We start from the raw sequence: 27,722 nt of genomic DNA, 5'->3' as shown, positions 1-27,722 counted from the left end.
GTTCCCTCCTGGTGACCAGCTCAATCCAAGCAGCTGGGTCCTTAATATTTTCAAGAAACGTCTGAAAACACATCTCTTTCATCTTCATTTGACCCTCTAACTCTAGCACTCTCTATTCTAATGCTACTTCTAATTTTATTATTTATTATTTATTTTAAAAACTTGACCCTCTAACATTTGCACTCTCTATTCTTTTTCTGTTCTAATGGCCAATCCATCATTTTTTGGGGGATTTTTTTATTAATTTATTTTTTAATAAGTATCGGTTCAGGCACCGTTTGGGAACCGTTTTAAAAGTATCGATTTGGCGCCGGTATCGAAAAAAACCCAAACGATACCCAACCCTAGGTCAGATAAGAACTGTGTGCTTTATCAGCACTGAATCATTTTCAGTCCATAAAAGCTCGTCTTGCCTTCTGCTTTCAGATTGAATTGATTGTCCGTGTTCGTCTCCTCGGGACAGAAGACGATATATTCACAGATTTAATGCAGTCAGAGACGAACACGGTCCCAGTGTTATTAAAGCAGAGCCATTAAACACTCACTGAGACTATTATAATCAACCCTACAGTTCCTTAATGGCTTTTGGAAATCAGCTCATAAACGAGGAATGAATGATATTTGTAAAGTGCTAATTTTGTACTTAATGCACTAAAAGTGATTCTTTAGTACTTCTTAAGATCGACTAAGTGTACTCAACTGTGCTATTTTGGGACAACATGAATATTAACTAAAATGTGCTTTTAATATACTATCTCTGTATTTAATAATGTACTTAGTTACCACTTTAACCCATCTTTCATACACTAGTGCACTCAAGTGTACTACAAGTGACTAAATACATTTTTCCCCAGAATAGCACAGTTGAGTACACTTAGTCGATCTTAAGAAGTACTAAAGAATCACTTTTAGTATATTAAGTACAAAATTAGTGCGTGAAAATAGAGCACATTAAGTACATTATGGAAGTGCACTTTAAATAGCACATGCATGTGCTAATTAGCATAATGCAACTTTTCAAGCTGACTTTAGTCTGCTTGTGTCATTGACTATTTTGATTATTATTTTCTTTTCTCCAGGACTAACTCCACCCGGCACACCTCCACATCAGATCTGGAGGCCCCTGGCGTCGGTCAAAGGGACAAAACATGAATCCATCAAGCCGTCGCCCAGCAAAACCATTCAGATTATCGAACCTCGCCCACTGCCACGCAGTAAAACTCATTCAAAACCATCACTTCCCACCTTCACTCCTGCGTTGAATCCCGCTCGAGCGTTCCTGGACCACGACTACTGCGGGATTGAGGGCGGAAATACGTCTTTTGCACACACAGTGCTGCTGTCTCCTGACAGCTCCCCCTGCAGGATGGAGGCGTTCGAGGAGGCGGAGTCTCTGAGGGGGCGGGGCTTGCACTTCTCCTCCCACTCTCCGAGCCTATTGGACCGCGGACGGCTGAAGAGGCGGGGCTATGAATGCGGATACTGGCGCTCAAACTCCAGCTCGTGTTCTTCATCGTCTTCATCATCTTCTCGTTCCAGGTCTCCTTCACCACCCAGAACAAGGTAAATGGACGCTGTTGCCACTAGAATACAGTAAAAATGTAGTTAAAATAAACATGATTTTTAGTATATAATATGAAAATATTAATTAGTATATACTAATAAAGTACATAATGAAACACAAAATTGATTTAATAATTAATTTATATGCATCCATATAACAATGAGCAGCATTATTGAGCGTCGTCAGTGCTATTACTTCTGCGATGCATGTGGAGTTTCTGCGCAAGAGCGCCCTCTGGCTTCCAGTATGAATTAAACATCATTACATTACGTGTGTAATGCTCACAACACCCTATTTTGGGAAAAATAGGAAAGATAATACTTTTCTCTAAAGAAACAGGATTTTTTTGGTCTCTTAGTGGATGCATAAGTTTCCCTGAATTATCGTCATTAGCTGTGTTTCCATCCAAAAATTTGAATTTAATGTAACGAAAATGTAAGTTAATCGCAAAACTGGAATATCGCTTGAAACATTTGCGAATAAAGCACCGTTTCCAGTCAAAGAGAACAAAATCATCACATCCTGATAAACTGGCACTAAATATCACTAAGAAAACTAGGAGAAGCCACTGAATATAATAATTTTCATATATGATAAATTACTTGCGCCTCAGAGTGAGCAGACGAAACGATCGGTCCGCTGCTATACGTTTTTTTATGCGCATTTTTAGATTTTATGCACATCTTGGCGTTTCCATCCAGCGCTTTTTTTATGCAATATTCTAAAATGCGCATAAAAATAGGTAAATGTAAACATAGCTAGTGATATCGTTATAAATACAATACGCAATAAATACCAGAAATTATCGTGATATATTTTAAAGCCCATATCGCCCATCCCTATTGTTTATTTATGTCTGTGATTTTAGGAACAGGTAGGGCTGGACGATATGACCAAAATTAATATCACGGTATATTTCTTCATTTCGGGCGATACGATATAATTCCGATATCGATATAAACACTATTTAAAAAAGCCTTGTAATACTGCCAATAATGCACACAACAGATGTCTGTGCATACAAACTTATGAAAAATGAATTTGCCAAGTCTACAACACCTCATATAAAACCATATAGGCTAATATTTTAGAGAAACTCATGTTGACCTTTTATTTGTATTTAGCCTTCATATAGCACAGTTGAGTACACTTAGTCGATCTTAAGAAGTACTAAAGAATCACTTTTAGTATATTAAGTACAAAATTAGTGCGTGAAAATAGAGCACATTAAGTACATTATGGAAGTGCACTTTAAATAGCACATGCATGTGCTAATTAGCATAATGCAACTTTTCAAGCTGACTTTAGTCTGCTTGTGTCATTGACTATTTTGATTATTATTTTCTTTTCTCCAGGACTAACTCCACCCGGCACACCTCCACATCAGATCTGGAGGCCCCTGGCGTCGGTCAAAGGGACAAAACATGAATCCATCAAGCCGTCGCCCAGCAAAACCATTCAGATTATCGAACCTCGCCCACTGCCACGCAGTAAAACTCATTCAAAACCATCACTTCCCACCTTCACTCCTGCGTTGAATCCCGCTCGAGCGTTCCTGGACCACGACTACTGCGGGATTGAGGGCGGAAATACGTCTTTTGCACACACAGTGCTGCTGTCTCCTGACAGCTCCCCCTGCAGGATGGAGGCGTTCGAGGAGCCGGAGTCTCTGAGGGGGCGGGGCTTGCACTTCTCCTCCCACTCTCCGAGCCTATTGGACCGCGGACGGCTGAAGAGGCGGGGCTATGAATGCGGATACTGGCGCTCAAACTCCAGCTCGTGTTCTTCATCGTCTTCATCATCTTCTCGTTCCAGGTCTCCTTCACCACCCAGAACAAGGTAAATGGACGCTGTTGCCACTAGAATACAGTAAAAATGTAGTTAAAATAAACATGATTTTTAGTATATAATATGAAAATATTAATTAGTATATACTAATAAAGTACATAATGAAACACAAAATTGATTTAATAATTAATTTATATGCATCCATATAACAATGAGCAGCATTATTGAGCGTCGTCAGTGCTATTACTTCTGCGATGCATGTGGAGTTTCTGCGCAAGAGCGCCCTCTGGCTTCCAGTATGAATTAAACATCATTACATTACGTGTGTAATGCTCACAACACCCTATTTTGGGAAAAATAGGAAAGATAATACTTTTCTCTAAAGAAACAGGATTTTTTTGGTCTCTTAGTGGATGCATAAGTTTCCCTGAATTATCGTCATTAGCTGTGTTTCCATCCAAAAATTTGAATTTAATGTAACGAAAATGTAAGTTAATCGCAAAACTGGAATATCGCTTGAAACATTTGCGAATAAAGCACCGTTTCCAGTCAAAGAGAACAAAATCATCACATCCTGATAAACTGGCACTAAATATCACTAAGAAAACTAGGAGAAGCCACTGAATATAATAATTTTCATATATGATAAATTACTTGCGCCTCAGAGTGAGCAGACGAAACGATCGGTCCGCTGCTATACGTTTTTTTATGCGCATTTTTAGATTTTATGCACATCTTGGCGTTTCCATCCAGCGCTTTTTTTATGCAATATTCTAAAATGCGCATAAAAATAGGTAAATGTAAACATAGCTAGTGATATCGTTATAAATACAATACGCAATAAATACCAGAAATTATCGTGATATATTTTAAAGCCCATATCGCCCATCCCTATTGTTTATTTATGTCTGTGATTTTAGGAACAGGTAGGGCTGGACGATATGACCAAAATTAATATCACGGTATATTTCTTCATTTCGGGCGATACGATATAATTCCGATATCGATATAAACACTATTTAAAAAAGCCTTGTAATACTGCCAATAATGCACACAACAGATGTCTGTGCATACAAACTTATGAAAAATGAATTTGCCAAGTCTACAACACCTCATATAAAACCATATAGGCTAATATTTTAGAGAAACTCATGTTGACCTTTTATTTGTATTTAGCCTTCATACAAACAATAATGTGAAATCACTGTCAAATAATCGTCTAAAACTCACCTAATTAATATTAATATCTTTAACTTCAAATTATAGGCTAATATACACTCACAGTCAAACGTTTTTGAACAGTAAGATTTTTAATGTTTTTAAAGAAGTCTCTTCTGCTCACCGAGCCTGCATTTATTTGATCAGAAATACAGCAAAAACAGTAATATTGTGAAATATTTTTATTATTTAAAATAACAGTTTTCTATGTGAATATATGTTAAACTGTAATTTATTTCTGTGATTTCAAAGCTATATTTTTAGCGTCATTACTCCAGTTACATGATCCTTCAGAAATCATTCTAATATTCTGCTGCTCAAGAAACATTTATTACTATTATGTTGAAAACCGCTGAGTATAATTTTTTCAGGTTTCTTTGATGAATAGAAAGTTCAGAAGAACAGCATTTATAATTTTTTATCAATTTAAAGCATCCTTGCTAAATAAAAGTATTAATTTGAATGGAATAGTGTATAATGTTAAAAGAGCTTTTTATTTCAGATAAATGCTGATCTTGGGATCTTTCTATTCATCAAAGTATAACTGTTTTAAATATTGATAATCTGCAAATCAGCATATTATACTGATTTCTGAAGATCATGTGACAATGAAGACTGGAGTAATGATGCTGAAAATACAGCTGCGCATCACAGAAATACATTACAGTTTAACACATATTCACAAAGAATACAGCTATTTTAAATTTTAATAATATTTTAAATTTGTGAATCTCTGTTAAACTGTAATGTATTTCTGTGATGCGCAGCTGTATTTTCAGCATCATTCCTCCAGTCTTCAGTGTCACATGATCTTCAGAAATCAGTATAATATGCTGATCTGCTGCTCGAGAAACATTTCTGATTGTTATCAATGCTGAACACAGCTGAGTAGATTTTTTTCAGGTTTCTTTGATGAATAGAAAGTTCAGAAGAACAGCATTTATAATTTTTTATCAATTTAAAGCATCCTTGCTAAATAAAAGTATTAATTTGAATGGAATAGTGTATAATGTTAAAAGAGCTTTTTATTTCAGATAAATGCTGATCTTGGGATCTTTCTATTCATCAAAGTATAACTGTTTTAAATATTGATAATCTGCAAATCAGCATATTATACTGATTTCTGAAGATCATGTGACAATGAAGACTGGAGTAATGATGCTGAAAATACAGCTGCGCATCACAGAAATACATTACAGTTTAACACATATTCACAAAGAATACAGCTATTTTAAATTTTAATAATATTTTAAATTTTTTGCTGTACTTTGGATCAAATAAATGCAGGCTCGGTGAGCAGAAGAGAATTCTTAAAAAAAAATAAAAAAAAGTAGTGTAGGCTGGTTATTCTTATAGATTGAAACAAATGTGCTTTAGCCAGGATAAAGAGTATGAAAAGTAAGCTGCAGAAAAAAATTTATGAATAAATTGAGCAACAACAAAAACATGTTGCTGGAGACGGGCTTATTATTGAAAATGCAAACTGATTGTCTGCCAGCAGGAGGCGCTTTTAGAGCAGCAGAAACATTGGTTTCCCCGGTAACGGCTGTAATCAAAGCAGCTCCGCTCTTGAACGATACTTTATCAGATCAAATGAAAATGACTTTTCTGAAGACAGTCGGTTCCCTTCAGAGATACGTTCATATAAAACACCACCGCATTTTGATTTTGAAACGTGCAGTGCTCATATTTATTCAACGAAGTCAAACGCCACAAATAAATCAATGTATGGGAAACACTGGGAATGTATATCGGAAATGTGTTTAAAAATCATATCACTGAAATACATATTGATATTGAATTATTGTCCAGCCCTAGGTGCAGGTCCAGGCATTCTGGAAGCAGTTCCTCCTCACGCTCCAGTTCTCGGTCGCCTTCTCGTTCTCCTCCTCGCAAGCGTGGACGCCGCTGCTCCAGATCGTTGCGTCGCTCTCGTTCGGGTTCGCGCTCGCCTGAGCCGGACTGGAGATGGACGAGGTCAGTGTGAACGCAGCAGTGCGATTCTTCTGGTGTTGATTGTGAGTCTAAATCGGTCGTTATTCTCAGACGCAGACAGAAGGAGCTAAACCGCCGACACGAAGAGGCTCGTGAACAGCAGAAAGCCATCGTAGGTGGACAAGCGTTATATTGCACCGTGTGTGTGTGTGTTTGTGTCTGATGATGGGTTTGATCCTCAGGAGGAGCGGAGGGTGGTGTATGTGGGAGGAATCCGTGGAAGCATGTCACCGTCGGATCTCAAAGATCGATTCTCGCTGTTCGGGAAGGTGGAGGATTGCGCGGTCCATCTCAGGAGTCACGGGTGAGATTTACACAGACAAACCAACAAAGCAAATCAATAGTGTTATAATATTTTTTTTTTCTTAAATACTCAATTTTTTTAATTTTACAGTGAAATATCAGAATATTAATATTTCTTATTTTATTTATTAATTTAGTAGTAGTTTTGAGTAATTTTTATGTTAATGTTCTAAGAATCTTTACTAGTTTTTGCATCAACACTAGGGCTGCCACTAACGACTATTTTTATAATCTATCGATTAATCTAAACGATTAATTTCCCACACAAAAAAATCAACAATTTTATTTAAGAATATTTTATTAAACTATATTTCATTAAACCAAAGTGTAACAAATGTTCAAGAGGGTAGAAGGAAGAAGACAGGGTCGGCTTGCTGGGACGCGAGCTTTATTTAAATTCCTTCCCGCACTGTACACACCACGGCGCTCACTCAGCGCGGTAAGATTCACAGTCAATAACTCATAACAAACAGAATGCAACTGGCTTCCGTGTATCTACACCCGTCTTCCCGGGTCGCTCGCGTACCCAGACTGTCTCTTCCCATCCTGTTCCAGGTGGCCTCTTTTATCCGGTCTCTCCACACCAATTACTGAAACAAGACACAGGTGTTTATCGTTTGCACTTGACCCACTTACGCACCGCTCGTCTCCTGCCTCTCTCTCCCGATGCAGGCCTCGCTGAACCCCGCCCCTCCTGCCACACAAAGGAAATCCAAAAGTAAAAAAGTAAAGTGCAAAAAGCAAGCATATCCACGTGTTCTAGTCTACTAATAATAAAATTATAATCAAAAACACTTTTCAAAGGAGTATTTACCAGAAATGTTATTTACCAGAATTTATTTAGGAGAAAAATGTGAATGTGCAGTATTTCTGAAAAAAAAAAAATATATATATATTTTTTTTTTATAAAATCAATTAATTGGAGATGCTTTTGATTATTAAAGTTTAATGGATCCATTAAAATGAAAATAATGGAAAACAGAATTGTGGTAAAGATAAAACTGTAAAACTCAATTGATTAGACAGGCTTTTTGATTAATAAAATTTTATTTAACCATTAAAAAGGATTATAGAAAAATGAAAATGGAAAAAAATGAATTTGGAAATAAAACTGATTTCATTGCGCCCTATAATTATAATAATTTTTTTTGTGGTAATAAAAATATGTAAGTGAACAATAGCCTTTAAAATGACTTAAAATACATAGCAATGAGGCAATAACAATTAGTTCAAATAAAGTATCAAAAGCAAGAAATCATATGGTTTTATTGAACAAAACTGTTAAAATACATAATGCATTATAAACAATAGAGCTAATGTACATTACGCATTACAACAAAGGCCTGCAGGGGGCGCCAACAGCCTGATTGTTTTGACACGTTATTGTGCGATCTAATCCTTGTTTAATATTGACCAAGCATCATTTCATTCAGATGTCCACTTAATCTTTAATATTTGGCCATTTCTTTAGGACAGAGATGCTATAGCCTCTGTAATTAAAAGAATATGTGGACATCAAAACGTGTAAACTCCGAGTGAGGGTTTTAGCTTTTATTTTGAAACCGCGAGATAATGATGTATTCTCCCGAGTTTGCATAGATTTATAAATGATTTACCTTACAAATCTGATGAAATGGCACATGTTGCGTTCCCAGATTAATGTTATAATAAACCCAAACTCACAACAACATGCAGAGATGGAGTGCACACACACAGCAGTGAACACACACACACCGTGAACACACACCCGGAGCAGTTGGGGGTTCGGTGCCTTGCTCAAGGGCAACTCAGTCGTGGTATTGAAGGCTGTACATTCACTCCCACCACCTACAATCCCTGCCGGTACGAGACTCGAACCTGCAATCTTTGGGTTACGAGTCCGACTCGCTAACCATCAGACCACGACTTCCCCCCTAGTCGAGGATTTTTAAAAATCAAATAGTCAAATAAAATCTACAAATCGAATTACATATGCAAAATACCATGCTTGGAGACAAAAAGTCGTAAACTTTCCCTCCAAAAGTTCAAGACAGCATTGGCTCGTTGATCCCCCAGAGGTGTGACCTCGATAGAAGATAAAGGCAAACACATCAGCGACCCGCCTTCAGTCGGCGGTTCTGTTAGATTCTGAGAAGATGAGGATGTGAGCTAGAACGCTTCTGCAACCCTTAAGTCTGCACCAGGCTTCGGCCTTGTCTTTACATTCACCAACGATCTCCGCTGATGTCTGTCTTAGCTCTTCTTCACCTTCATCTGGGAGAAAACTCTCCCGACCACTACCGAGCCAGAATAACATCTTTTGGAGTTCATCACCCTTCAAACCCGATTAGACAGGCTTTTTGATTAATAAAATTTAATTTAACCATTAAAACAGAGTATAGAAAAATGAAAATGGAAAAAAATGAATTTGGAAATAAAACTGATTTCATTGCGCCCTATAATTATAATAATTTTTTTTGTGGTAATAAAAATATGTAAGTGAACAATAGCCTTTAAAATGACTTAAAATACATAGCAATGAGGCAATAACAATTAGTTCAAATAAAGTATCAAAAGCAAGAAATCATATGGTTTTATTGAACAAAACTGTTAAAATACATAATGCATTATAAACAATAGAGCTAATGTACATTACGCATTACAACAAAGGCCTGCAGGGGGCGCCAACAGCCTGATTGTTTTGACACGTTATTGTGCGATCTAATCCTTGTTTAATATTGACCAAGCATCATTTCATTCAGATGTCCACTTAATCTTTAATATTTGGCCATTTCTTTAGGACAGAGATGCTATAGCCTCTGTAATTAAAAGAATATGTGGACATCAAAACGTGTAAACTCCGAGTGAGGGTTTTAGCTTTTATTTTGAAACCGCGAGATAATGATGTATTCTCCCGAGTTTGCATAGATTTATAAATGATTTACCTTACAAATCTGATGAAATGGCACATGTTGCGTTCCCAGATTAATGTTATAATAAACCCAAACTCACAACAACATGCAGAGATGGAGTGCACACACACAGCAGTGAACACACACACACCGTGAACACACACCCGGAGCAGTTGGGGGTTCGGTGCCTTGCTCAAGGGCAACTCAGTCGTGGTATTGAAGGCTGTACATTCACTCCCACCACCTACAATCCCTGCCGGTACGAGACTCGAACCTGCAATCTTTGGGTTACGAGTCCGACTCGCTAACCATCAGACCACGACTTCCCCCCTAGTCGAGGATTTTTAAAAATCAAATAGTCAAATAAAATCTACAAATCGAATTACATATGCAAAATACCATGCTTGGAGACAAAAAGTCGTAAACTTTCCCTCCAAAAGTTCAAGACAGCATTGGCTCGTTGATCCCCCAGAGGTGTGACCTCGATAGAAGATAAAGGCAAACACATCAGCGACCCGCCTTCAGTCGGCGGTTCTGTTAGATTCTGAGAAGATGAGGATGTGAGCTAGAACGCTTCTGCAACCCTTAAGTCTGCACCAGGCTTCGGCCTTGTCTTTACATTCACCAACGATCTCCGCTGATGTCTGTCTTAGCTCTTCTTCACCTTCATCTGGGAGAAAACTCTCCCGACCACTACCGAGCCAGAATAACATCTTTTGGAGTTCATCACCCTTCAAACCCGGAAGAACGTGAAGAACTCCAACACCACCAAACCATCAAAATTTCCTCTGTGTTTTCACACATAGCGAAACTATTCCGCGTGCTGCAGTGTTAATTTTTTTCACCGACGACAACGAACTAAATCTCTTTTTGAATGACAAAAACTATGCCGAATATTTATTGACATTTTCGTCAACGAATAAAAACGAGACGAAAATGTTAGGGAGGGACGATTTGGGAAGAGATTCATTCAGAAGAGGTTAGATGCGTACATATAAACAGGCGGGACAAAAGCTTGCATACACTTGCTGCGCGTCTCATAAAACGTTAAAAAATTTGAATATCTGGGAGTAAGCGAATAGCAGACATATGGATAAATCTGACGATGCAAGAGAACTCAATTCAGTCCGGTTTTCTGAGCGCAGACACTGAAGCATAACGTTACACACACAGAAAGCGCCTCTCACAGCGCGCGAGTACTCTTTAGCATCGCATGAATGGAGAATTACACACAAAATGATGTCGAATTGTCAGTTTCGACGAGTATTCACGTAAACACAGTTGATTACGTCTTAAGTGAAGGTAAACAGTAGGGAGAACGTGTATCAGTACATTGCATCCACTGCAGCTGTGCATTCGGATTTAAAGGGACAGCAGCCTAATTTAGTTGCTATTGAGTCATTGATATTAATCAAGCAACAACAGAAAGACAGAAAATCACGAACTGCTCTTGACTGAAAATCTTTAGTTGCCTTAAAGATTAATCTAAATGTATTTATAGAAATAAATATGTCTGCTTGAAAGAATGAAGAATATGGTAAACAAGTTGCTATAAAGAATGCATAATTAGCCGATATAAACATTGGTATTTCATTGAAAAGAAGACCATGTTGTTCTTTGACATAAAGGCACGTCGTGTGTCAACGCAGTTAAATCAGTGTCTGTCATGATAAAACCTTAATATCACACCTATATAATGGGTTTGGACATTTGAGAGAAATGATTAATAAATGCACTGTAACTAAACCCATTAGATTTTAGTCGACTAAAACTAAAAACAATTCAGATGACTAAAATATGACTAAAACTAAATGGCATTTTAGTCAAAAGACTATGACTAAAACTAAAACTAAATCAAAATTTGCTGTCAAAATTAACACTGGCGTGCTGTGTGCACCAGAGACTGTTACTTAAAACTGTGCTTTATGCTGGACCGTAATCGAATACGGTTATAATGATAATTAAAATATGAAACGGTGATACTAACCGTGGGGAATTTCATCATGATTTATCGTCAAACCGGTAATCGTTACATCCGTTATTTGGTGCATCGCTATCAGAAAACACGTTTTTGAGCCTCAGCTTCGGCTTCTGTTCTTCTGAGCTGATATGTTTTCTCAGCGTGTTTCTGTCTTTCTGTTCTCTTCTTGTAGAGACAACTACGGCTTCGTCACGTATCACAGCACAGACGACGCTTACGCTGCTATTGAGAGCGGCGGTAAACTGAGGCGCCCAGACGAGCTTCCCTTCGACATCTGCTTTGGCGGCAGACGACAGTTTTGTAAATCCAACTATGCAGATTTAGGTCGGTCTCCTGAACGATTTCTCATTTCATATTACTTTACTTATTCTGTGCTGCTGGTCTCTTTAGCTGATATGAAGAGAAATATATTTCTGCATTGTCTATTAAGCATAACAGAGTGAAAGGTGAAATGATTCATTTAAATAAAACCCCAATATGGCTTTTTTTTATTATTGTATTTTGTTATTTTATAGGATTACTATATAAAAATAATTTTTTTTTTTGTTTTTTTTTTTGTTTTTTGTAGTAATAATAATAATCAATGGTTTAATGTTTGAAAATGAAGAAATTAAGACAGCCATAAATATTAATAGTAATAATAATTTTACAGTTGTAATGTAAAATTAAGTTTATCATTATTATTGTATTTTTCCTAAATACTCCATTTTTATTATGCAGTGAAATATTAATAGTAATAATAATTTTACAGTTGTAATGTAAAATTAAGTTTATCATTATTATTGTATTTTTCCTAAATACTCCATTTTTATTATGCAGTGAAATATTAATAGTAATAATAATTTTACAGTTGTAATGTAAAATTAAGTTTATCATTATTATTGTATTTTTCCTAAATACTCCATTTTTATTATGCAGTGAAATATTAATAGTAATATTATTTAGTTTTTTTTTGTAATTTTTGTTTTTATTTAATAATAATTATTACAACCGAGTTTAACATTTGAAAATTAAAAAATTAAGACATTAATAGCAATATTGTACTTGTATACAGTTACTACTGTATAGTAAGTACTTTAAAATAAAATGAGATTATTTTTCTTAAGTACTCATTTTATTTTATTGTGAAATATTACAATTACTATATAAAAATAATTTTTTTTTTTGTTTTTTTTTTTGTTTTTTGTAGTAATAATAATAATCAATGGTTTAATGTTTGAAAATGAAGAAATTAAGACAGCCATAAATATTAATAGTAATAATAATTTTACAGTTGTAATGTAAAATTAAGTTTATCATTATTATTGTATTTTTCCTAAATACTCCATTTTTATTATGCAGTGAAATATTAATAGTAATATTATTTAGTTTTTTTTTTGTAATTTTTGTTTTTATTTAATAATAATTATTACAACCGAGTTTAACATTTGAAAATTAAGACATTAATAGCAATATTATACTTGTATACAGTTACTACTGTATAGTAAGTACTTTAAAATAAAATGAGATTATTTTTCTTAAGTACTCATTTTATTTTATTGTGAAATATTACAATATTAATATTATCTATTTAGTCATTTGTTTTTATTTACTAGTAGTAGTAATAATAATAATAATAAATTTATATAGCTGTATTGAACTCAGAGTTATTTAGTAAACATTTTGTCGGGAAAAGCTTTAGAATTTTTAATCACAAGGTAATGTAAAAATATCTTGTGTGATATAACTTGTGTTTGTTTGTTTGCTGGTTTTTATTGTATTTGTTATAATTGTATTTTTTTAATTGTTTTTGCCATGAAAATAGCCTTTGATGCTGACATGGCATTAAATAAATATATACTATACTTATAGCTATATTGATATATATAATAAAGTTTTTGGATATATAATCACAAATTTCCTTTTTCCCCCCAAATCATGCAGCCATAAGCAGAACTGGTTCTTTCACAGTGTAATACATTATAAAACTCGGGATGTTTTGGTTTGGCCTTATTTGTTGTTCTGTCATCTAGATTCCAGCCGCGATGTCGACCCAACATCCAGGAGCCGATGCGAGTCGTTCGACTTCGACACGCTACTGAAACAGGCTCAGAGAGGACTGAAGAGTTAGCAGCACAGAAGATCAGAGAATCAACATTACCTCAGAGCACCGATAACCAGAAACCCATTTCAGCGGTGACCAGCTTAAATGACCAACTCAGCTGTCGACATTGGCCATATACAGTTTAAGCTGGTTCACACTGGTTTAAAGGAACATTCTGGAGCTACACACAGATGGGCGGGGCTTATTTGACAGCTGCAGAAGCGCGCATGCGCAATGGGGTGACCACGAGTTCAATAAGGAAGTAGTGAGATTATAAACATAAACATTAATCTAAACATCTGATTCAGTGTCAGCAGATGCACAGAACTCATTCAAGAGCGCAGAGAGCGATCTGCTGCAAAACTAGGAATCGTGTCCAAGAAATCCAAGATGTTCCGAGAAGTCGAGGGCGAGTCGCCAAAAACACATATAATAATGTAATATAATATGAACACACGTCAAATATAACGATTAAATAAATTGTTCATGTTAAGGTTAATGCGTTTATAATGTGATACTCGGTTTTGTTTTATTTTGAAGTAAAAATTTTTACAATAGTAAAATTTTTATTTTGCAGCTGTACACTCACTACTTTACATTGTAGCAAAGTGTCATTTCTTGTCATTTGTTGTCACATGAAAAGATATAAAATATTTACAAAAATGTGTACTCACTTCTGTGAGATACTGTATGTATGTATATATATAAGTTTTTTTTGCCGTATGATATTAGCACGATTCTTCTGCTCCTGACGTGTTTGTGCTGATGTTTAGCGGATGCTGCCCTCTCACGGGATCCGTGACCTGTTCCGCAGCCCACACGCGTGTTCACCATATGACCCTGCACTCCTAAAGACCAGGTGACACGCTCTTAAAGAGACAGTCCACACAAACATCATCATTTACTCACCTGCATGTCTTTCTTCTGTTTAATATATTTTGAAGACAGTTTTGGTTTCCATTGACTTGGTCAAAAGTTTGGAGTTAATAAGATTTGTTTTCAAAAGAAGTCTCTTCTGCTCACCAAGGCTGCATTAATTTGATCAAAAATACTGTAAAAATTGTGGAATATTGCGATTTAAAATATCTGTTTTCTATGTGAATAGCTGTTAAACTGTAAATGTATTTCTGTGATCAGAGCTGTATTCCAGTCTTCAGTCACATGATTAAACATGAGTTTAACAACACTCTCCACCAATCAGAGCGCTGCGCTGACATCAGCAGCGTTACATTAGTCACCAGTCTCACCGCACGCTCAGCAGTTGATCGTAGAGCTGCACGATTAATCGTTAAAACCCACGCAAAACAACACACACGCAATCTAATTTCTAAATGACAACGAGTCGCCCGTGTCTATAAAACCTTTGGAAAAACAGAGAGAGCGAGCATTTACCGTGTTCAGGTAAGAAATACCTTCACAAACAGTCTTATTGTCATTCATGTTATCACAGAAATACTGGGATGAAAGATTATAGTTTGGATATAAACACTGATGTCTATGGTAGTGATCAAAATTGAGCAAATCATCTTTTTAAAGCAATTGGCGCTTTAAATAACGTTTGTGTGGATTGCATTGCTTCACCACTAGGTGGCGACAAGTGACTGTTTAAAAATGTATTTGTCATTGACTCATTCATTCAAGAGATTCGTTCAAAAACGCTGATTCGTCCAGTAATGAAACAAGTGAAGTCTTTATGAGTGAGTCATTGAATCATTCACTCATCAAAATTGGTGTATTAAATATTAAAAATAGGTTATATATTCAAATGTTTAATCATTTATTCAAATACACTTTTAAATAGACTGCAGCAATTCATATTTTTGTCTCACATTATTTTGTTTAGTTTAGTGATCTCCATTTGTGACAAAAAAAACGTGATTCTCACTTTATTTATTTTTGGTTTACAGGGTCTAAAGGAGTTTTCAGCGAGTTCAGATCCAACGACAGACGAATGTTCGACTTCCTAAAGACGCTGGATGTGTTTCAGGTGCTGAACGTCGACGGGCTTCCGACCAACCTGGTCATCATGGGAACTAAACTCTGACACAATAATCTGACTGCTAATTTATGTTTTATAATTCGTTCTGTGATTAAATCCATGATTTAGTTCTTACTTTTTTTGCTAAATCTGTGTAAAACCCCTAACATAAATTAACTCTGCAAGAAGGCACACCTAAAAAAATAAAATCAAAATTTCTGAAATTAATAATACATTTCATTTTAAATGTCTTTTAATTAATCCCATAAATCAAAGGAATATTAATTAAACATATCTAGTGTAGTTTATACACTAAAATAAGCACAAATAAAATAAATAAAGTACATTGAGGTGTTGTAGTTTTTAATAAAGGCAATTTTTTTTAAACAATTACTGGAATTATTCTCAGTGCATTTCTCAATGCACACATTTATTTATTATGCAGGGTTTCTGCAGGTTTGATGAAGGCAAATGTAAGACTTTTTAAGAACAAACATAACATTTAAGCAACACAATATGTTCTCGTGATATAAATGAAAGTTTAATAATTAGTCCTGTCAAAATTAGCGTGATAACGCATGTCATAAATTTGTCCAGTTTAACGCCATTAAAAATATTTATCGTAGGGGCGGAGCTTGGGTTGTCCACCCCACACACAACTGCTTGAAGTAGCTTTAAATATTAATCTATATTTAATTTAGTGTTTGATAACTTCATTCAGTTTCTGCATATTTCCTTCTTGTTGATGGGCACAGGTAAATATGACTTTTATTATAATGGGTTTACGTGAAGATAGTTTTAAGTTCACTTAAACTAGAAGTTATTTTAAGTAGTCTAATAAATGTTAAAATTAATAGCTCTTGTAATGTTGAATGGCTAGTCAATGGTTAAATATTAGGAAAAAATAATTAGCTATAGACATCAGTAGTATTGGTATCAGTGATACTAGCCTTCAGTCATAAAAAAAAGATGCCATTATACAAATATTAAAAATATACTGTCTTTGTTGTTTCTGCATTAATTTGAAGGTTCAATGTCTAATTATTGCAATATAAAAGTGTATTTAAAAACTTTAATGTTGAGTTGGATTAACGGCGATTAATTACAGAAAAAAATGTGATTTATTTTTTTGTAATTGATTGTCAGCACTAATAATAATATAACTTTCAACTGACTGCCATTACTTTTAGATATTTGTACTGGAAAAGGTTGCAGAGCATGCACACTTTATGAATTTAAGACTCTGATTTGAGACATTTTAAGGCCTTAGTTTGTGAAAAGGTGAATCAGGATGTTTTAAACCTCCAGAAACCCCGTCATGTTCAGTTAGAGGTTTCCTCTATTATTGCATCTGTTTCCCGTTGCTTCAGTCCCCTGAGCGTTTCTGTGTCTCGTCCCACATTGAGGACGTTCGTCTGCATACTAGGGCTGAGAAAATAAATCGAAGCATCACGAATCGAGAAATGATTCGGCATCGATTCTGAGATTTCCCGAATGCGTTCTTTCTCGAGTCGATTCTGAGCTTAGTTTTGAACAGCAGCATGCTTCAGAAACAGCCGTACTCTGCTTGTTTCCAGTTCCTTACACGCACTTGAACCTAAAATAATCATTCATAAAATTCGAAAAGGTTGAAGCGAGTTACAAGGGTGTTCACAGTCATAAAAGCATTCTGAGCCGAGGTGAAATTACATGAGCATTTGAGTGTGCGGATAAAAACTAGAGTAGAGCACCATCTGCTGTTAAAATCTAAGCGCAGAATCGATTCTGCACTGATTTGTGGCCCTGGAGCACAAAACTTTTGCATATTACTAATCAAAAATTAAGTTTTGATATATTTACGGTAGGAAATGTACAAAATATCTTCATGGAACATGATCTTTACTTAGTATCCTAATGATTTTTGGCATAAAAGAGAAATGTATAATTGTGACCCATACAATGTATTGTTGGCTATTTCTACAAATATCCCCCAGCGACTCAACACTGCTTTTGTGCTCCAGGCTCACATTTATCGTCGCAGCCCTACTGCATACAGCACATTAACATGTCTCTGAAATATACTGGCTGCCGTTTCATTGCATTATGTGTAACGGATGCCTGCACAGCCGTTCTGCTGTTTTGAAGGCTGTCTATATGAACTCCAGTCCTTCATATTTGACGTCTCCGATCTTCGTGTCAGGCAGCAGGATTCGTCCGTCCAGCGTGAAGGCCGTGATGTATGTAGCGATTTGTCCCGCGTCCTCCTCCGATTTGAGCGCTAGTACGATCTGGTCGTCTGTGTCTGGGATGAATCTGAAGGAGGAGAAGCCGAGCGTGGGTTTGAGCGGCCCGACGCGCGACACTGAGATCTGACTGAAGTCCAGCGAGCAGCTCAGGATGAGGTTTGTGCCGCGGCGCTCGTCTGCGGTCTCCTCATAGCGTTCGGAGCTCGCGCGGCGAGGGAGGAAGAACCAGCGCTGGAGACGCTCGCTCCACACGGCCGACTCGTGGATGAGATAACCTGAGACAGACCACAGACACAGAGGACAAGCACACACAACATATTTAAGATAGTATATAATGTATACAACATAATATAAAAGAAAACATATGTGACCCTGGAGCACAAAACCAGTCATAAGGGTCAGTTTTTTTAAATTGAGGTTTATGCATCATCTGAAATCTGAATAAATAGCTTTCCATTGATGTATGGTTTGTTAGGATCGGACAATACTTGAAAATCTGGAATCTGAGGGTGCAAAAAAATCAAAATATTGAGAAAATCATCTTTAAAGTTGTTCAAATTAAGTTCTTAGCAATGCATATTACTAATCAAACATTACGTTTTGATATATTTACGGTAGGAGATTTACTAAATATCTTCATGGAACATGATCTTTACTTAATATCCTAATGATTTTTATAAGATATAAGATAGTATATGAGAAAACCAAGATACTATATACTATACATGATTATAAATATATTAATTAGTACAGACAAAACCAAAAATTATTCAGATAGCAGATATAATTTTTGATATTTTTTTACTTAGCCTCTCTTGTGCGAGACGCGAGTGCAACGGTGATAGATGTCCCTCTAGAAAATGCGATAAATATGCGTTCTGTGTGAACGGCTTGGTTTCGGTTTTGACGTAAACAACATCTTCTCCGCATTGATGTTCTCTTTTTCTGCAATATTTTAAATGAACAACGCAGCAGCGCCACATCCAGTGGATAAGCTATGAAAAACATTAAAATGCAACGACACTTAAATCGTCATCGCATCTTGTGCTCCACTGATAAGGCAGCCTGACGCACACCTTAAAATAAGAATCCACATTCGAATGCAAAAACGTTGCATTCGAATGTGGATTCTTATTTTAAATTCGATGAATATTCGAAAAAACAATTGACAGCCCTAGTGTACACAGCTACCCTGTAATGATAAAAATCCACCCAGTGCTTTTTTTAAAAATCTCAATAAATCCAAACCCCTTTCTCATATCAAGCCGTTCTCAGATTCTTGGTGGTGTGATGTCACACAGACCCAGGTCCCTCCCACGATTGTTGATTGACACTGGCATCCACCTTAGCTCCGCCCTGAGTGAGCTGTCATCAGTCCGCCATTGTTTCACCGCCGGAGCAGATGTAGACAAGAATGACTCCTGAGTGATTGAGGTGTTCTGTTGTTGGATGTAATAATGAACAGCAGTCGTCATTTACTCCCGACATCTGAGCCGCTGAAGACGCAGTGGATTATGTTTGTTTCTGAAGGGAATGCGCCCCCGATCTACATAAATGCGTTTATGTTCTCGCGAATCATTCGTGATCCAGCTTCATCTACAGAAGAAGTGAGTGTAAGGTTTTTTTATGAATCTTTGCAAATTGGCTTTCTTAAAAATGTGCTAATTAGCAAGTTTCACGATGAATGCTAAGCTAAGGCTAAGAAATTTTAACCAAAGTATGTTATAGACTTTTCGTTAAAGAGCAGGTCATATGGGTTTTTGAAAAATATCTCTTTTGCAGTTTATAACGTAGCTATCCTTAAATGAAAACAATGTGCAAAGTTGTTAATCAAAAAAAGTGCATGATAAACAAAGATATTGTCTCTCAAAAGAGAGAGTCGATTCTGAATCGCCTTAACGAGTCGTCATATTTTCGAATCTTTTGCCTGTTACCGGTATACTAACACATTTGCATAATCCCCGTTTAGGGGAATAAAGCTGTTTTTGACAGGGTAAAAAGGGTGTTTTTTACACTACCATTGAGAAATTTTAACCAAAGTATGTTATAGACTTTTCATTAAGACCCTAAAGAATCATATCAACTTGTGGAAAAGGGGCTTCTGATGCCCCCTTTAAGAAACGAAACACACAAGCCGTATTTACCTTTAGACACGCTGCCGTCTCCATCCGGCAGGATGACCCAGGGCACAGCTCTGTTGCCCTCTATCCGGTACACCACGCCCGTACGGTCATCCACACTGTACAGGTGCCCGTTAAATGCCACCAGCTCGGACAGCTCCATGCCGCGGCCCTTCTCCGACAGATGACTCTCCAGAACCACCGTCTCCGGATCCCACTCCACAGACACGCTGTCCCCGCTGTCGGACACCAGCAGGTGGCCTCGTTTCAGGAAGCTGAACCACGTGTTGTCCTTCTGGCTGCGTGAGTTCGTGTCCAGGTCCGCTATGACTCCGATCCGGTAACGGATCCCGCTGGCCGTGTGTTCCGGGGGACTGAGCGGGTACGTGTCATTATAAAGCGAGTCCACCGATTCAGCCGCGGCCATCACGCCTGACTAGAGGTGGATAAAGTACACAATTCCATTACTGAGTGAAACTACAGATACTGCTGGTCAAATACACTATATTATAAGTATTGGCACCCCTCCTTCTTATGAACAGGTTTGACTGCTTTAGCAATTTCCATGAGTACAAATCTTAATGTTTAAGCATATAATGATATTCTACACTGTAAAAAGGTAGAAAAAAATGTTTACGGTAAAAAAACGGCAGCTGTGGTTGCCAGAATTTTACTGTAACAAATACGGTAGCAACATTTTAGATTTTAAGTGTTTACAAATTTACAGTTAATTACCGTAATTTCATTAACTGATATAATGTTAATATACCAACCTACTGAAGTACTGAAATCTGTTTTGTACATTTGTAATACACTGATAACCACCAAATGCAGGAGGTGATGAGAAAGTCACATGATGAACCAAAGCCCATCACAAGCAGCTTTTAGATAATAACATATATAGAAGATGCACACAGTGTCATTCACACAAACACTAAACACCATCACGGTAACACACATGAAACTGAAATAATGCAATAAACATTAATTTCACAAAATTAGGTGTAACATACAACCCTAATATACAAAACTAATAAGAAATATAGTTATTTCAACATCAAATTTGAAATGTAATGCAAGGATTTCTGGGAATGTCAATTTACGGTTATTCACTGTAAATTATCTTGTCTTTTTTACTTCCAAAAACGGTATATATTTCACCGAATATAGTAGGGGAATTTACTGTTAACCATTTAACAGGTTTTTACTGTAGCATTTTTACAGTCTTTTACCTAGTGTTAATTTCGTTAACGAAGACTATGACGAAAAATGTTCGTTGACAAGCTTTTTTCCCAAGACTAAGACGAGACGAAGACTAGACCACAATAAGGTCAATAAACGATAACTAAGACTATATCAACATACAATTTCGTTGACGAAATAAGACAAGACTAAAATGTATTCAAAAAGATAAAAACTTTACCTTTTGGTGAAGAGTTTTTGGCTCAAGGAATTTACTGTTAACCATTTAACAGGTTTTTACTGTAGCATTTTTACAGTCTTTTACCTAGTGTTAATTTCGTTAACGAAGACTATGACGAAAAATGTTCGTTGACAAGCTTTTTTCCCAAGACCAAGACGAGACGAAGACTAGACGACAATAAGGTCAATAAACGATAACTAAGACTATATCAACATACAATTTCGTTGACGAAATAAGACAAGACTAAAATGTATTCAAAAAGATAAAAACTTTACCTTTTGGTGAAGAGTTTTTGGCTCAAGGTCTGCATTTAAAGTCACAGCAGACCAGTCAAGCTCTTCCACACTGACTCAATCAATCATTTATTTTTGAACCTTGCCTTATACACAGAGGCATTGTTAGAATAGAAAAGGGTCTTGTCCAAACTGTTGCTATAAAATTACAAGCACACAATTCCCTAGAATATCATTATATGCTTAAACATTAAGATTTGTACTCATGGAAATTTCTAAAGTAGTCAAACCTGCTCATTAGAAGGGGGTGCCAATACTTTTGGCAATATAGTGTATTACTCCATTACAAGTGAAAGTTGTAAAGACTGATTTTTACTTAAGTAAAAGTACAGAAGTACAGCGGTGGCCAAAATGATTAGAACACTAGTATTTTCAGCAGCTAAGAAACGGTTTTAAGTCAGTTATTTCTATCTTTTGCTGTAGTGTGTCAGTAGGAAATATCAGTTTACATTTCCAAACATTCATTTGGCCATTAATTGTAATAATGCAGTGAGATGTTAGTGCTGCACACAGACAGAGATGTGATCTGATCATCATCAGTCTGTCTGGAGTGACATGAAGAAACAGAACAAACTGAGACAGACTCAATCCAGAAGAACTGTGTCTCCGAGATGCTTCAAGAAACCTCTTGCAAAGCTACAGTACTGTTAAAAGTTTTAGGCACTTGTGTAAAAATGCTGTAAAATGAGGATGCTGTCAAAAATAATATCATAAATAGATTTTCTTTATCAATTAACTTCTATTAAAAGTATCATGAAAATCTGACTTTTCCAGGTTTTAAGTGCTATACTCAAGTAAATGTACTTTGTTACTGTTTACCTCTGCGCCTGACACGTCTCGGCTGGATCGCCATGAACGCTGACCGCTAACTTTGATGTCAGTGGAGCTTGATGACGTTTGGTGCAGGTACACGAAGACGGCCAAAGCCAGGAGGGTTGCCACCGTGATGGCTCGCCATCGGAAGCGGAAACGTGGGTCAGAGATGGAGCTGGTGATGGAGAACATGGAGACACCATGAACGGGAACCCGCATCGGGTCACGGCTCTCTGTTGACATGGAAAAGAGAAGAATCAAGAAGATGATGAATGAATACAAGTGAATAAAACATCTGTTGGAGAGTGGGATATAAGTGCAAATGCAGGTGCAGATTTAAAGCAAGACACCACGGGTGAATAAGTACATTAAGACAATTATTTGGTATTACATGTTTTCTGAAATGTTATGTTTTAATTTGCATACATTCCCAGAAAATAAATGGGAACATTGGATGAAGCCAGGTTTAAAATTTTTGTTTGACTTTGTTGAGAGTCAAAGGTTTTTACACACCAAAAATCATAAAATACTGTCAACAGACAGAAAACTAATAAATTTTCGCCATGTTTTTAGGAATAAAAGTTTGTATAAATCAGTGTGAGTGATATATGAACAAACCCCTAAGTAAAAACCTTCAGAATATAGAGAGGAATAAAACTATAAAGTTTGGTGTATGTGAGTGCTGCTGAATTGGAGAAACAAACTAATTTTAATAAAACGACTTTAAAGAAATTAATTGTCATTTAAATTTACAGATGTTAATAGATAAAGTGTAATAAAATAACACTTAAAATTGTATTTTGGATGTTTTTTTTCCATTAACATGTGTAAGCAAAATATCACTCAATAAATAAGAAAATATTGTCAACAGACAGAAAAAACAATTTCACCATGATTTTAGAAATAAAAATGCTGTATAAATCAGTGTGAGTGAAATATGAACAAACCCCACAGTAAAAACCTTCAGAATATAGAGAGGAATAAAACTGTAAAGTTTGGTGTATGTAAGTGCTGCTGAAGTGGAGGAAAAACTCTTTAAAGATATGTATTGGAATTGAAATCTACAGACGCAAATAGAAAAAGTGCAATAAAATAAACACTTAAATGTGTATTTTAGATGTTTTCTTTCCACTAGTCTCAAAGTAGACATGTTATGAGAGCAAAGTAGAACAAAATCTTAAAACTGACTTAAAACTGTGCAAGAAAAAAAAACAATGTTTTTGCCTTAGATACGAATTATAGTACATTTCTTTAGTCATTTTCTCAAAATCAGTTTGTTTCTGCACATCAGCAGCACTTACATTCATCAAAACTTACAGTTTTATTCCTCTCTATATTCTAAAGGTTTTTACTGTGGGGTTTGTTCATATTTCACTCACACTGATTTATACAACCTTTTATTCTTAAAAACATGGCGAAAATTAATTTTTTTCCTATCTGTTGGCAGTGTTTTCTGATTTATGCAGTGATAAAAAGATAAATCCAAAATCCCCTCAGTAAAAACCTTTAAGTCTAATATGTCAACAAAGTCAAACATGAATTTTGAATCTGGCTTTATACAATCTTCAGATATATGTTCTGGAAATGAATGAAAATTAGTGCATATTTAAACATAACATTTCTGAAAACTTGTAATACAAAACAATTGCGTTAATGTACTCTAATTAATCAACTCGGTCAGGATGGTGATACCATTTTACTGGTAACACTCTACAATAACAGTACATGAATAATCATGCACTAATATGCATTAGCGGATATTAAAAATATATATAATTTACATATTAGTAGATGATTATTCATGCACTGTTATTATTGTAGAGTGTTACATTTTTACCTTACTGTGATTAACCAACTGTGGAAGTATGGTGCTTTACCCTACTAACAGCTTCTTGCCTTAAACACACATAACCTAATGTTCCTGTGGCTCAGTGGTAGAGCATTGCATTAGCAGCGCAAAGGTCGTGGGTTCAATTCCTAGGGAACACACATACTGATAAAAAATGTATAGCCTGAATGCACTGTAAGTTGCTTTGGATAAAAGTGTCTGCTAAATGCATAAATTTAATTTAATTTAATAACAGTCGCCTATCAAACACTGACTTCTGCATTCACATGCTGAGTTTATATTGGTCTGAACTAACACAAAACACATCAGCAAACTATTGACTCAATGCATTCCAAACAATGCATGCACATCCATGAAATAATGAAAATCAGGTGCACAACCAAACCTTTTTGCATTTTTCCGCATGCAGCAAAGCATTCAGCATCTCCCCAGACGTGCACAAAATGAAACAACAGATGCTGAAACAACAGCAAACATCCCATCCCGAGAGAGTTCAGGTTTATGAACCTGCCTGAGTCATTACTACACGCTTCATTAAGAAATTACACGCCACTGTGGCTCCTAATTACGCAAACCCTCATAAAACACACAGCTGACCTTTAACATTTACTCAAAGCGACTTAAAAATGAGGAATACAACAAACAATTTTCACTAGCAGTGTCAGATCTTTTGGACCACATTGTATGTAAAATACTCAGTATTCATTAAATAACTGAGTGTCCTAAAAAAAATTGAATTAATTTACATTAGAAGTTTTGTCATCCTTAACATAGAAACCCTTTAGTAAGACATAGTAATACTTTCTACATTATATTATACCAGATCAGATACGAATACTGTTACTTTAGTAATTTATTATATATCTATTACTATCTTAATATTATACATAGCCTCTATGTAATATTAAAATGTTAAAAATTAAAGAAATACAATTACATACAAGTAAAATTATATTTTCTCTCTCTCATGATTTAATAAAAAAATGTGGAGAAAACACTGGATCATTCTTAACATAGAAACACGTCTGGAAGACACTAGAAACACATTAATATATGAGCCAAAATCTTCATAAAATAAGCTTTTAAAATAGTACATATAAACACAAAATTTATAAAAATGCATATTAAATGGATATGCCAATCACAATTGGTAAAATAAATAAAAAACATTCAAAAGCAAAGTATTTTCACTGCTAGTGTCAAACATTTGGACTACGATAAAATAAAAAATAAAAAAATAAAAAAATTACTCAATCCATTAATTCATCAAACAATCTAGTTTCCTACAAAATGACAATTAATCAAATTAGAATCTTGGATCATTTTTAATCATCTGAAGGTCACAAGACACACATGAAGCTTCAAACAATCACAGCACACAGCACACTTGTAATTGTTGACACGGCAACCATGACTTTACCTGTGAAAGGTGAGAGATTACCTGTGAACTAACCAGTCCAACAAAATAAGCAATTATACATTAACAATTAACATTGTTCATCAAGTTCAGCCCAGCACAAACATACGCTAAATATAAGTCAAAAATCATTTGTAGTTCATAAAATTAACAAAACAATTAATAAAATAAACATTTAAAAGCAAAACAGATACAATTCATACTCAGTTTTTAGCCAAATGTTTCTCTCTAAAAACAATAACAACAAAAAGCAATTAAATTGCAAACACACAGAACAGTTTTTATACTACTAGAGTCAAACTTTTGGACCACATTAAAATAAAATAAAAAAATACTAAATTATTTCACTACATAATTTAGCTTCCTACAAAATAAGAATAAACTCGCATTAGAAGCTTAGATCAGTTTTAAAACAGACATTCAACCAAAGCTCAACTAAACTCGTCCTTCTCAATATAGTATGTATATATTTATTTAATCCCATGTCAGCATCAAAGGCTATTTTCATGGCAAAAACAATAAAAGAAATATAACAAATGCAATAAAAACCAACAAACAAGTTATATCACACAAGATTTTTTTACTTACATTAGCATGTGATTAAAAATTCTAAAACATTTCCTGGCAGAATTTTACTAAACTCTTTAAGTGAGTTCATAAAAGTTGTGTTCAATAAAATATGTTTAACAGAAAGGGGAACCTTGCAAAACATACATTGAGTAGGTTCTTCACCTTTAAGCAAACATGCTCAATAATTGTGAATAGTAATGAATAACAGAGGAATAACACGAACCTTTCTTTCTGGCCCTCATGTCTGGTGTTTGTCTCATTCATTCAGTGCGAGTGTGTTTTATTATCAGTTTCTCCCAGTGCTCCTCTGTCATCATCTTCTGAGATCACTGAGCCACAGTGACGAGGCAAATACTGAACTCTAACCTACTGCACACTCTCTAACCTTCAGACTCAGACCTGAGGTTACGGCTATAAACCACATTAAACACTTCTCAACACCGCATTTCTTCTCTAAAGCCATAATACCGTCAGAAACGTGAAACCAGACATTAAGGGTTTATTTGTGCTCAGGACCGACCCGCAGATTAAAGACTAATAATGAATTATACCGACTGTTTTTGTGTGTGAGTCTGCGGTCAGGTTTCTCTCGAAGAAAAGCTGATTTGTTTGGCAAATGATTGCAAACGAGACCGAACATGCAGATCTCTTTCCGTCTGATCCATTCAGACGAGAGCAGCAGAAACATACTAGTAAAACTATAATATTCTGCTAATACTTTATATACTCTATTATACTATCAGATCAGTAGCTGTTAATATTTCTTATGAACAAACAAATGTACTATATTAGAGTGGTTATTATTTATTTAATTAATCCAGTATAATTAGAATGATATATAATTAATTCATTATGTTTATGATATATTCATTTATTAATAATTCAGTAATATGAAATGTATATGCATGCATTTTATTTGTTTTATATATATATATGACTAAATGGAATGTAAATGTAAATATATATATAAACATATAAATATAAATTAATATAAATTAATATTTTACAGATTATATTAATATTAGTTATTATAATTATATTATTATTAGGCATTATTAATATTATATATAATATATTAATAATACATATATATATACATAAAAATTCATATAAATTAACATTTTACAGATTATATTAATATTAGTTATTATAATTATTAGGGGTCGACCGATTTTCGGCGCCGATATTAAGCATTTTTATGATTATCGGTA

At 35.3% G+C, this 27,722-nt stretch overlaps 2 protein-coding genes across 3 annotated transcripts in view; one reads left to right on the top strand and one right to left on the bottom strand.

Annotated features, from left to right (window-relative positions):
* Positions 1-13,996, top strand: part of LOC107564568 (peroxisome proliferator-activated receptor gamma coactivator-related protein 1-like) — a 28,952-nt gene extending 14,956 nt beyond the window's left edge. For both annotated transcript variants that reach the window (XM_016249674.1, XM_016249672.1), the window contains 6 exons: positions 1,080-1,563; positions 6,383-6,547; positions 6,617-6,677; positions 6,748-6,869; positions 11,913-12,064; positions 13,753-13,996. In XM_016249674.1, the coding sequence (XP_016105160.1) occupies positions 1,080-1,563; positions 6,383-6,547; positions 6,617-6,677; positions 6,748-6,869; positions 11,913-12,064; positions 13,753-13,850 (1,082 nt within the window). In that variant the 3' untranslated portion in view covers positions 13,851-13,996. The remainder of the gene's footprint in view (positions 1-1,079; positions 1,564-6,382; positions 6,548-6,616; positions 6,678-6,747; positions 6,870-11,912; positions 12,065-13,752) is intronic.
* Positions 13,997-17,752: 3,756 nt separating this feature from the next.
* On the bottom strand, positions 17,753-26,874 carry LOC107564575 (soluble calcium-activated nucleotidase 1-like). The gene is made up of 4 exons (XM_016249683.1): positions 26,735-26,874; positions 22,682-22,908; positions 20,162-20,582; positions 17,753-18,301 (listed from the first exon to the last, which is right to left on the bottom strand). Exons 1-4 carry the CDS (start codon positions 26,769-26,771, stop codon positions 17,931-17,933), a joined length of 1,056 nt encoding a protein of 351 aa, XP_016105169.1. The 5' UTR covers positions 26,772-26,874; the 3' UTR covers positions 17,753-17,930.
* Positions 26,875-27,722: the final 848 nt, after the last annotated feature.

This window comes from Sinocyclocheilus grahami, unplaced genomic scaffold (assembly GCF_001515645.1).
Source record: "Sinocyclocheilus grahami isolate Dianchi unplaced genomic scaffold, SAMN03320097.WGS_v1.1 scaffold947.1, whole genome shotgun sequence".
Taxonomy (NCBI): Eukaryota; Metazoa; Chordata; class Actinopteri; order Cypriniformes; family Cyprinidae; genus Sinocyclocheilus; species Sinocyclocheilus grahami.
Note: the sequence above shows the minus strand (reverse complement) of the source record. Positions and strands in the feature narration are given on the sequence as shown.